We start from the raw sequence: 12,272 nt of genomic DNA, 5'->3' as shown, positions 1-12,272 counted from the left end.
AGCTGATGATCTCACCTATAAAAATCTGAACTGCTACAGCAAATGAAATGTAATATGTTGTTAACAAAATGTTAATGAAATCTCAAATTTGTTTTACCAAATTAGGATGATATTGTTGTCTAATAACACAGAACACCTAGATATAAGAAATGAATGTGATGTTTGAATGATACTTATAAAGAAATTAAAAAAAAAACTATGCAAAGATATTTCCGACAAGTTTTGGTGTTCCGTTCGTTAGTAATGCATTTTTAATTTTTTGCTCATTCATGCTATTGGACACAATTTATACAAAAGCAGCACTTAAATGAAAATGGAAAGCAAAATAGTAGTTCTTCCTCTTTAAATGGATAACCATATTATAAATATAGTTCTAGGTACAGACAAAAGTATTTGGAAATAAACTTTCCGTTATAATATTGTACAGTGTATACCTTATTCTACATCAACCATAAGAAAGCGTTTTTAGAAGCGTGGACACATTGCGTGTCTGAAGGACTGACATCTATTGTAATATGAAACATATCAGCATTTCCATTAGTAACCATTAGATACCATTCGAATGTGAGAATTGAACCGGTATAAAACTGATGGAGCATACATCCGCCTCTTTAGTTCATCAACAATGAAGTTAGTGGTAAGATATCTCATAAAAGTATGAAGCAACGAATCATGGATACTCGCGATTTTCAGTTCATATTAATATGTGCCATCTACTCGCTGACATACCAAGTGCATGGCAAAATAAAATTCGGTTCATCACCTCTGTTCGAGAATGTGTTCCTATCATCTGATTTCGAGCAGAAAAACCTGGCAGGATTAACGGAATCGGAATCTCTCAACTGCTTTCCACCAGCGGATCGACACCACAGATATGAATGGGCCGGTGGATTCAACCAAAAGCATATTCTGGACGAACTGGATAAAACTAACGAGGAAACGAACGACGAAAGTGATTCAGAAAGTGAGGGGTTCGACGAAAATATTCTGAAGAAACGGAACGACAAGCATGGCGATCTATCGGCGGATTTATTCTCTCAATATCCGTCGTCTTGTGCTTGCCAAACAAAGGTTTGTAAAGTGGTTCCAGAAATGTGTTTGAAATATGGACTGAATCAGGTGGAAACAACAATTATTGAGCAGCTTCTTAGCTACGTTTGCATCTAAAATGCAGTTATTTATCAATCTAAGACACTAGTTTATGGAATCCAATATGCCGTTCGGGGGAAGATCATCAGGTCAAATTGTCATTCCATTTTCAGGGAATCTAGTTCACAATAATCACAGTACGCATGAATTTCATAGTTAACATAGATTTGTGGTGATTTTATTTTTTGTGATATCTGTTTTGTCACCTCGTTTAGCATGAAACCTTTCAGAGATTGCAATGAAGATTCTTCCAAATAATGTTAAAACACTCCTTGCGATATTTTTCCATTAATTTCTGTGCAAATTATCAATGCATCATTCTAGATATTCATCAAAATTCGTTTAACCTTCTAATGCGCTAAGAAAAAGTGACACATTTTGCATTAGGGCTCAAACATGACCCATGAATCCATTTTTGAATCGCTTTCTTAAAGCTTTATGGAATCGTAGAAGTGGCACATGTCATGTTGAGAAGTTCATACGTATGTATGGTACAACGGCTCAAATTTCATGGTTTTTCATTCCGATTTCAAAGTGCATCAAGAGAACCAACAGTTAAATTTGGCCGGTTCGGTCGGAGTATTCCAAAACCGGTTCCGGTAAGGTGTGATGTGGAAATTTGCATACCATCCTATAGTTCCATCATGCGACAGCTCAAAAGTAATGATTTTTCATTCAGATTTAAATCAGCTTAGTTTTCTTAAGAAAACTTCTACAGTTATTTACAGGGAGCTTTCTTTGCTGATTTACCTTTTTCGCAAGTGTATATTGTGTGTCAGGTACGAAGATACTCTATGCTCGGGTAAGTCGAGAACATTTCCAATCCGAAAAGATGCTCGACCGGTGGGATTCGAACCGTTAAACTACATTTTATCACTTACGAGTTATAACCCAGATAGCCGTAGCGGTAAACGCGCAGCTATTCAGCATGACCATGCTGAGGGTCGTGGGTTCGCATCCCGCTGGTCGAGGATCTTTTCGTAAAGGAAATTTTCTCGATTCCCAGGGCATAGAGTATCTTCATACCTGCCACACGATATACACATGCAAAAATGGTCAATCGGCAAAGAAAGCTCTCAGTTAATAACTGTGGAAGTGCTCATAAGAACACTAATCTGAGAAGCAGGCTTTGTCCCAGTTGGGACGTAACGCCAGAAAGAAGAAGAAGAGTTATAACTTTTAACAGTAATCGAAATTTTTGGACCAGCTCAAACAGGGCTGCAGTGAATCTTCCACGAAAACCTTCATGAATTCCTCTCGAAAAATTCCAGAGATTTCTCCAGGAATTCTTTCGAAGATTCCTCCAGGGATTTTACCCTAAATACAGATAATCTCTACCCCTACAGTGATTTCACCAGGGATTCCGCTAGCGGTTTTGCCAGAGATTTCTCCAGGAAGAACTTTTGTTCATTGCCAGATTTTTTAGACCGATTCCGATAGGGCTGACAAATTTAATGCGAAGTTCCTTCAGGGATTCCTTCAAGGATAATTCCAGTAATTTTTACAAGGAAATTTCTACATGAATTCTTCCAGCGATTTCACCAGGAGTTTCTGTGGAGATTTCTGCCGGAAAGCCTTTAGTGATGTTTTCAGCAAAACCTTTACTGGGATTTCTGCAGAAATTTGAACGAGGATTTCTCAGGGAACTTTCCCAGTAATTATTGCAGAGATTACTTCAAAGACTCATTCAGAGATGCCTCCGTAGTTTCTTCGAGTGATTTTTCCTGATATTCCTTAAAAAACCTTAGGTCCCTTTAAGGACACGTCCAGGAAAATCTCTACAGGGATTTTTACAGAGATGCCTTCAAGGCATTCTCCAGGTTACACTACGACAATTTTTTCAATATTCTGATATTTCTCCAGAATTTTATCAGGTAGTCCTCTCGAGATTTCTCTAGGAATTATACCTGATATTTTTTTTCCAGGAATCGCTCCAGTATTTTTTCTGAGATTGCATCAGAAATTCATCAAAGGAGTCTACAAGAAATAACTTCATGAATTCCTATAGGGATTCCTCGAGTTTCCTTCAATAAGTCTCCCAGGAATACCTCATGGACTTTATCAGGTGATTCTCCAGTGATTCCTCTTGAAATTTCTCCAGAGATTCGTTATGGGCCTCAAAAAATTCTTCAAGATTTTCCTAGAGATATCCTTGAAGGAGTCTCTGAAGAAACTCCTGTAGGAATCTCTAACTAAAGGATTATCTAAGTTAATTACTGAAGGACTTCTGGAGTATTTCCTGGAGAATCCTTTAGGGTATCCCAGTAAAAAATACTGTAGATTGGTTATCTGGAGGAATCTATCAACAGATTACGATTATCTATCGTAGCTCCTGGAGGAATTCTTGGAGAAAGCCGATATCTCTGCAAGAATATTTGTAGAGATTTTCCTGTGGGAATCCATGGAGAAGTATGTGGAAGACTTTCTAGAGGAATCTCTAAAGAAATACCAGAAGATACCGCTTGAAAAAACCCTGGAGAAAACTGCAGAGAGATTCTGGAGTATTTCTGGAAGAATCACCGAAACAGACCCGGAAGGAATCCTTGGAGATATTCCTGGAACAATCCCAATACAGATTTTACTGGAGGAATCTATGAAAGAATCACTGAAGACATCCCTGCCGGAACTCCTTGCGAAATCTAATCCCTTTATATATTTTCTTATAGGAGTCCTTGGAGGAATCCATTGTCGAATCCCATTAGTTACTCCTGAAGGAATTGCTGAAGGTATTCCTGGAACCCTATCAGAAGCCATAAAAAATGACTCGTGACGAACAAAAGTTCAACAAAAGTTTCCTGGGAAAGTCTCTGGCAAAAGCTCTAGTGGAATCCCTTATTGTCTTCAAAATCGTAACTAATAGTTGAAAATATACATGCCTTCACTCTCAGATCTAAGGGACCATGTTTCTCGTAGCCACCATAAAATATTTTGCCAGCGTCATGGTTTTGGGAGCTTTTACTTCTTGTGAACTTAGTGTGCTTTCATTTGTTTCCCATTCCTAATAGTTCATCAATCGAGGTCTATACGATTTTTGTTTAGCTTGAACTGAATAATCAATTTAAGCTAAAACATGTTTGTAGATATACATGATATATGAGTTATTGAAACTTTCTTCACGAAAGCATTGAACTCGATAACTTGATAACCCAATAACACGATAAAATAAAATAAGCAGGTGTGCTTCCAAATTCTCTCTCGCAAGGGGAATGTAATGGATAAAAAATATATCCAAAACGAAAGACAGAATCTAGACCGTTTAAACTTTTTTTATAATTCCTATAGTAATCCTTGGAATAATACTTAGATAAATCTTTTGAAACATGATTTTTTTCAAAGATTTTTTGCAAATTCTAGAAAAAGTTTCATGATCCTTGAAATATATACAGAAAATTCTGGACAAATCATAGCAGCAATATTGTGGAGAATTCCCGCAGGAATCTGTGGTTAACTGGAGAAATTCTTTGAGTAATATCAGGAAAAATCATCTAAGAATCTTTAGCATCACCCTTCATGAAGGTTTGAAGAATCATTTTTTCAATATGAGATGATAAGTTTCTACTTATATTACAGTACTAGCGTGTTAGGAACACATCTCGAAATTTCTCCATAGTAATTTTCATATAAACCTACATTGTCCTTGGGCCACCTTTAAATCACCTAGAAAGCTGAAAATTTCACAAAACACTATTTTTATGGTAAGGATGGTATGGAACATATGGGAGATTTGATTCTCAAACATTTTTAAAATTTTGAACCGCCCTAATATAGCATTAATCGTGGCAATTTTTGCCTGAAAATATTAATTATTTTATTTGACATTTGTTCCAATGTTTCAACATTTGATCACAGAGAAACAGACGTAACACTTAGAACAAATCTCGATCAAAATCATAGTCGCGAAATCATGTACGCCCAATGCTAAAAACACTATAGTTGGCCGATGGACCAACAGGTGGCAGTAGTGTGTGAACGTCAAACACGAACAAAAACAACGCGAGCGTCGCGGGTGGTCGATTGACCACCTACCCAATATTTGAATCGATCGTTAAAAAGTTGGTCGATCGACAGCGATGAGAGTGTGACGTCTGTTTGCCTGAGATTTGATATTCTATGTAACTCTAGTACCAATGAGTTACATAGAATATCTAACCAGGGAGGAGCTTCATTATTATTATGGTATTACAACAGCTAGTCCATATTGGTAGAGCATACAACATGCCAGACCTGAACATTTGTTTGTTTATCAAAAGCTTGTTCTTAAGACAAAGTTTTGATTTTCTATTAACAAGGGGATAAAAACATTTTACATATTCCTTACATTTGGCTTGAATGCCCTCAATGTGAGTTTTGAATTTTAAATTTTTATCTAGCATGAGCCCTAGATACTAAACTTCATCTGACCAATTTATTGGAACCGCTCTCAACGTGACAACATGTCTGCTTGAAGGTTTCAAATAAAGAGCTCTTGGTTTATGTGTAAATATTATTAGTTGAGTTTTGGAAGCATTAGGAGAAATCTTCTATTTTCTCAAGTATGAAGAAGAAATATCCAAACTTTTTTGCAATCGACTACAAATGTCACGCAGACTTCGTCCTTTGGCGGAGAGGCAAACAGGGATTTTTGACATCCCTGAGGTAACTCAGGTAAGTCAGATGTGAAAATATTGTATAATACCTACCTTGATACCTTGATGGCTACAATGGTATGGTATTTTACACGATTGATAATATTCGCATCTTTGTACACTTGATACGTGATTCATGCGTCTGCGCCACATACCATTTTCGAGTTTCCCCCCGAGTATTGTCCACAGCAATTTACGCTCGAAAACACCGAGAGCTCTCCGGTCTGACCCTTTTAACGTCCACGCTTCGTGCACGTTGAGAGCCACCGGAAGAATCAATTGTTTATACAAGGCAAATTTTGTTTCCGTTTACAAGCTGCGGGACCTAAGGGCCCCCCCCCCGATCCCTTACGTAATTAATGGACCACCCCTAAGCTGGTTACGTAGTCCGTAAAAGGCCCTATTCGCAGCCGTAACATGTATTTTCACTTCGCGGGAAACGTCGTTGTCACATGTCACAAGTGTTCCAAAGTAAACGAATTCTTCGAAAACTTCAAACACTACCTCAGCATCTACATCACCATGCCACCACTCTATCTCTACCTGCAACCATGTACTTCGTTTTGGTAGAATTAATGGTCAGGCCTATCTTCCACTGACCTGCGATCGATTCCAATTAGGTCTATATCGTCCGCAAAGCCAAGGAGCATGTGCGACCTTGTGATAATAGTGCCATTTCTCTGCACGCCAGATCTCCTAATAGCACCCTCGAGTGCAATGTTGAACAATAAATTCGAAAGTGCGCCTCCCTGCTTCAATCCGTCTAACGTCACGAACGAGGTTGACACCTCATCTGCGATCCGAACACTTGATTTCGAACCATCCAGCGTAGCACGTATCAGCCTAATTAGTTTCGCCGGAAAACCATTTTTATACATTATCTCCCAAAGCTCATTTCTTTTCACTGAGTCGTACACTGCCTTGAAATCAATAAACAGATGGTGAGTCTGCAAGTTATACTCCCGGAATTTGTCTAGGATCATTCGCAAGCTAAACATCTGGTCCGTTGTCGAACGGCCCTCATGAAAACCAGCTTGGTATTTGCCGACGAACGACTCCTCGAGCGGTCTCAGTCTGTTAAACAGGATGCGTGACAGAATTTTGTACGCCGAATTTAGCAGGGTAATTCCTCTGTAATTGGCACACTCCAGTCTGTGCCCTTTCTTGTAGTTATTGTGTAATATTGGTCCCAAAATGCTGCCTTGAGGAACACCAGCTCTTACAGGAAGTCTTTCAGTCCTGGAGTTCTGATAATTAGTCTGAAGTTTACGATTTGACAGATAACTTTGAATTAGTCTAACAATGTATGTTGGAAAAATTAAAGTTTTTTTAATTTTACAATCAAGCCTTCATGCCAAACACTGTCGAATGCTTTCTCTATATCTAGAAGAGCAAGTAGAATAGCCTCTGAATTTGGTATTAAGTAGATCAACAGGGGATACAACATGTGTTTCATACACAATATATATAACTTTCATTTTTCCATCTACTTTCAGTACGAGCTGTTGGACTTGGGATATACACATTTTCCTCGCTATATAGTGAATGCCATTTGCCAGAATCGTAACATCAATAGCCGTAAATGCTGGCGCGGATCACGCTGCAAAGAAATTCCGTACAAAGTACGCGTTCTGACTCAACGTGCAGAAGGAGAATCAATTGAGCAGGACCATCATTCTACGCTCCTCCCGGAACCGTTGCGAGACATATGGCGATTCAAAACCGTCACCATAGCAGCCGCTTGCCAATGTTCGATATAGCTATGCGATCGGAACACAAGGAATGAACCCTAAATAAACGAACCTGGATACCTCGAAAAAATATATGCTAAACTTATGTGTATTGAGCAATAAATAAATGTGTGGTACTGTTTGTTTATCGCTGAATTGGAATGTATTGCAAACTCAACCCAAGAAACCTTCGAAGTTCATAAAAAACATAATTTTTTTGTTATAACGAATGTATTTAAGCGTGTGCTAGAATGTAACAATGGGCAAATGTAACATGATTGATTTCTTTTCATCGAATCTCTATTCTTGAAATAAAGGTGACAAGATGCTAGTTTTTTAGCACTTGTAAATATCGGTCAGCCAATTGGGAGCGTCTTGGAGACTCCCCGACTCAACTGCCTCAGGGTCGGCACGCTCACCTAAGTCTACCGCAGACAGGGAATCTTCGCACTAGAAATTTAGGAAAATCCAAGCACTTCACTTAGCAAAACTCCTACTTTATTTCTTGCACTGCAGTTTCACAGATTTATTTGGGCTACAACCTTCTCCTCTCTATCCACTTCTTTACTACACTTTCCTCCCACTTTCTTACTGACTAATCTGACCCTTGTCTTCCTGTTAGGGGCCCTTCTTCTCGCAGCTACCACCAAACTCCAGGCTGCTTTCCGGATTGCTAACGGCCTTCGGTGTTCTTCTACCACTCTCGAATGCCTCGGCCACGTCTGACCACGCTCTCCTCGGGTTGGCTTCGGGGACTTCGGCTGCAGCCTACTAGGACCCTCCTACGCGTTCTAGGTTACCGATTTGGTGACGGATCGGTCTTCGGCTAATAACGATGCCGGAAAGTACCTGGAATTGGGCTCTAGGACGGCGTATGGCAGTAATAGAAACGTGATGGTCTATACCAAAAAACGGCGGGGTCCTGGTAGAATTGAAAAGGGTTTAAACCACGGTTATAGACATTGTAACTTTTCGATGGTTACCTGGTGTCCACTTTCCACTCACTTCATCCTCACACAACTCTTTGTTTGTACTCTCTCAACTTTACTTTTCAAATATCTATTTGGTTTTGCGACTAGCTTCGTCAGCTGTATCCGGGTAAGTGAACCAGCAATTAAATTTTCAACCTTAGAGGTTCTTTACCTAGGTCGTCGATCATTACCCTTATGCATTCGGGTTTTCAACGATGGCCCCCATTTCGCCACCCCTCATGGCCGTCCGAACGTTATGCTACCAGACATCTGGTGGTGGTTTTTAGGAGCTCGGTGGGTGGTAGCCTGCATGGTTATGGTTAGCTGACATACATTTGCCCTAGTTGTATGCCTAGTGCTACTGGGGAAAAACCTAGACAACTACTACGAACATTTCCTGTCGTTCTAACGTACAAACAAAATACAAAATCACCTTAACACTAAAAACTGACAAACCAAACACTTACACACTTTTCAACTTCATAGTCAGCAACAGCCTCGGCAAGGCTAATCCTCAGCAGTGACAGCCGTAGTTACTGCATTCTAGCACTTATTCTCTCTATAATATTGTCGGGGGAAGTGTTCCCCCCGCATGTAGCGAGCATGCGACCTCTCACAACAATGAAACGAACACGACATGCTCCGCTGTTTCCTCCACACCAGCACAATTGGGGCACGCAGGAGATTCTGAGTGCCCGAACCTATGCAGGTACTAGCATACATGTCCTGATAGAAAATGCGTCAGGTGGAAGTTCACTTCCCCATGGTTTCTTCCATACCAATCTGACACATTTGGTATTAGCCGATGGGTCCATCTACCCTTAGTGGAGTTATCCCATTCCTGCTGCCAACTTCTGAGCGTTTCTTCTTTACACGTGTCGCGGACTCTTCTGGTACGTCTTTGGTTGAAGCATTGAGCATCTTCCTTGATGATGAGCCCGATGAGCGTCATCCCGGCTATGATGCACACGGCCTCTTTAGATACCGTTCGGTATGCACTTGCTATTCTTAAGCATATTATCCTGTACGTGCTTTCCAACCGTTCTAAGCGCTTTTGACCAGATTGGTCCTCCATACCTTAGTATGGATAGAGCCACGCTTGCCAGTAGCTTGCGTTTGCTGGCAATTACAGCTGTTAGATATCATCCTCGAAAGCGCCACTATAGCCGTAGATGTGCTTTTACAGGCATATTCATCGTGGCTAGCGAAGCTGAGATTGTCATCGATCATTACCCCAAGATGCCTGAGAGATCGCTTGGATTATATGGTGCTATCACCTACCAACCGACGGGCAATTATCGTTGCTCAGACTTGCGGTTGTTGACCACTACCACCTCAGTCTTGTGAGGGGCCAGTCTAAGTTTCTTCCATTCCTCAACTATGGAAATAGAGTGCGCTGCTGTCAACTCTACTTCCTCCATCGATTCACTATAGACCACTAGGGTGATCTTAACATTCGTCGGAAGCGGCAGCCTCAGTACGTCATCGTACGTCGCATTCCATAACAGCGGGCCCAGGATTGAACCTTGAGATACTCACGCGGTACTTCGAACGCTTATCTGCCCCTCCTCTGTGTCATACAGTAGCATCCTACCATCACAATAGCTTTCTAGAAGCTTACACAACTGCACCGGTACCTTGTGGTGGTGAAGTGCGTGTGCTATTGCTTTCCAGCTTGCGCTGTTGAACGTATTCTTCTTATCCAGATTGTCAACCGTGCAGTAACGGATGCCGCTCCTTTTATGCTCGATTGCCACCTCAGCTGTCTGAACAACCGACTGGATAGCGTTCAGAGTAGATTTACCTTTCCTGAATCCAAACTGGTTGTTGGACAGGCCGTCCGCACTCTCCGTATACGATACTAGCCTACTGAAAATCAACCACTCCAATAACTTGCCCGTCGTATCTAGTAGACAGATAGGTATTTACGCCGACGGGTCACCTGGTGGTTTCCCCGCCTTTGGTATTAGCACCAATTTCTGATGCTTCCATACCTCCGGGAAGATTCCTTGAGCAATGCAGCGTTGCATCGTGGTTCTGAACATGTCCGAATCCTACTGCCAGCTCTTCGTTCGTCACTCTCGCCACTTCTTCTCCTTCATCTGCCGCATCCTTCGCTGGGGGCCATGGGCTTATGGGATGGCGCGGGAAGAGTACATCGATTATCGATCGCAGCAACTCGGGCGACTTCTCTTGGGGTGCTACCATTGGTCTTAGCCATTACTACTCAGTAGGCGTCACTCCATGGATTCGAATTGGCACTCTTGCATAGACTTCTTTTTCGATGCCCGTTTTCGACTCTTGATTTACTTTTTGAGAGCTAACTTTGCCTCTCTGAATACTACACCGCGTTCTTCTCTTTGTGCTTCTGTGCGTGCGCGTTACATTCTTCATCTAAAGACAATTTTTACACCGTCTTCAGCCAGAGGCTGCACATACTGAACATAACTTACATTAGACAACGGACACACGGAACGACCAGTGGACCAATTAAGAATTTTTCATTTGACGAAAAGTTTTCTCCGACTGGGGTGGGAATCGAACCCACACTCCGTAGCACAATACGCCTAAACGACTGACGCCGCTAACCGCACGGCTACGAAGCCCTAGCTCGAAGGCAGCTCATTCGAAGATTTGCAATCGATTCACACCACCAGTACACCGGCAGCCTGTTCTCTCTAGGAGGGACTTTTCTCAGCAGGGAAGCATTACACGCTCTTGATATCACAGCAACTAGCTCTTCACCGTTTAGGTCCAGAGTGTTCCGTTCGCGCCTCATGGCTTCAGTGAATACTTCGTCGTCGAAGCACGGTGTTTTCCAACTTCGGGCTTGAGTCGTTTTACATCGCATAGCCTTCCGCCTGCCTTATGCTATAGCGAATCGATTGATGGTCGCTATGAGTATAACCGTCATCAACGCGCCAGTTCATGATACCTAAAAGGTTATCATTTCGATTCTGCTCCATTTCTGCGGAAGGTACTCACTGTACCCACATTTGCCAGCTCTACGTTTAATGCGGCTAGGGATTCCGGCAATAGCTGGTCATTTTGGTTTGTGCAGAGACTATCCCACTCCACTGCCCATGCGTTAAAGTCGCCAGCTATCACTACTGGCTGCAGATTAGCTAGTTCGGCTATCATCCTGTCCTCTCCCATGTGGGAAAATTCCTCAATCGACCACCTTAGAGGCGCGTAACATCTGCAATAGAATACGCCATTGATTTTTGCTATCGCAAAACCGTCATTTGAGATGGAGACTACTTCTTTTATTGAGTATCGTCCTGTCGTCCCTATAGCTGCTAGCTGTTGAGATCTATCCGCCATCCAGTTCCCGTTGTTGGCTAGTCTTCGTTTCCGACTGCAAAAGCAGCTGCTGGGCTGCATCACAGTAGTTTAAATTTAACTGTGTTACTTCCGTTTTAACTGCTTTGATACTCCGCTCGTGTTCGGACATTTGGGTCCACCCGTTAAGTGTCCGTTGTCTGCTCTGTCGATATAAGGCACATATAAGGCACTTAGCGACCTGCTAACAATCGCTTGCCCTATGGCCGTCGGTGCCGCATTTTCTGCACATCTTACTTCTGTAAGGATCATTGCAATTTCACGACATATGGCTCTTCCCGAAACACTTGATGCAAACTTCAGGAGGCTGTTGTATGCTCAGCCGGCAAATCGATCAGCCTATCTTGAGTATGCCCAAGTTCTTCGCTTTGTTGGCCTCTACGACCAGCAGCCTGATCGCAGCCACCTGGGTGCCCGGCGGCCACTTCATGTGCTTCAACCAGAACTCAAGTGCT

General features: G+C 41.9%; 1 protein-coding gene across 2 annotated transcripts; it reads left to right on the top strand.

Annotated features, from left to right (window-relative positions):
* The first annotated feature begins 523 nt into the window (after window positions 1-523).
* On the top strand, window positions 524-7,660 carry LOC110677702 (prothoracicotropic hormone). 2 transcript variants are annotated; one of them, XM_021848804.1, is made up of 3 exons: window positions 527-637; window positions 694-1,071; window positions 7,271-7,660. In XM_021848804.1, the coding sequence occupies exons 1-3, from the start codon at window positions 626-628 to the stop codon at window positions 7,532-7,534; spliced, it is 654 nt and encodes a 217-aa protein (XP_021704496.1). In that variant the 5' UTR covers window positions 527-625; the 3' UTR covers window positions 7,535-7,660. The 2 variants fall into 2 exon arrangements, with proteins under 2 accessions (XP_021704492.1, XP_021704496.1); XM_021848800.1 differs by having other exon boundaries at window positions 524-1,071.
* Window positions 7,661-12,272: the final 4,612 nt, after the last annotated feature.

The sequence above is a fragment of the Aedes aegypti genome, chromosome 1 (assembly GCF_002204515.2).
Source record: "Aedes aegypti strain LVP_AGWG chromosome 1, AaegL5.0 Primary Assembly, whole genome shotgun sequence".
Classification (NCBI taxonomy): Eukaryota; Metazoa; Arthropoda; class Insecta; order Diptera; family Culicidae; genus Aedes; species Aedes aegypti.
This window is presented reverse-complemented; position numbering and strand designations above follow the sequence as displayed.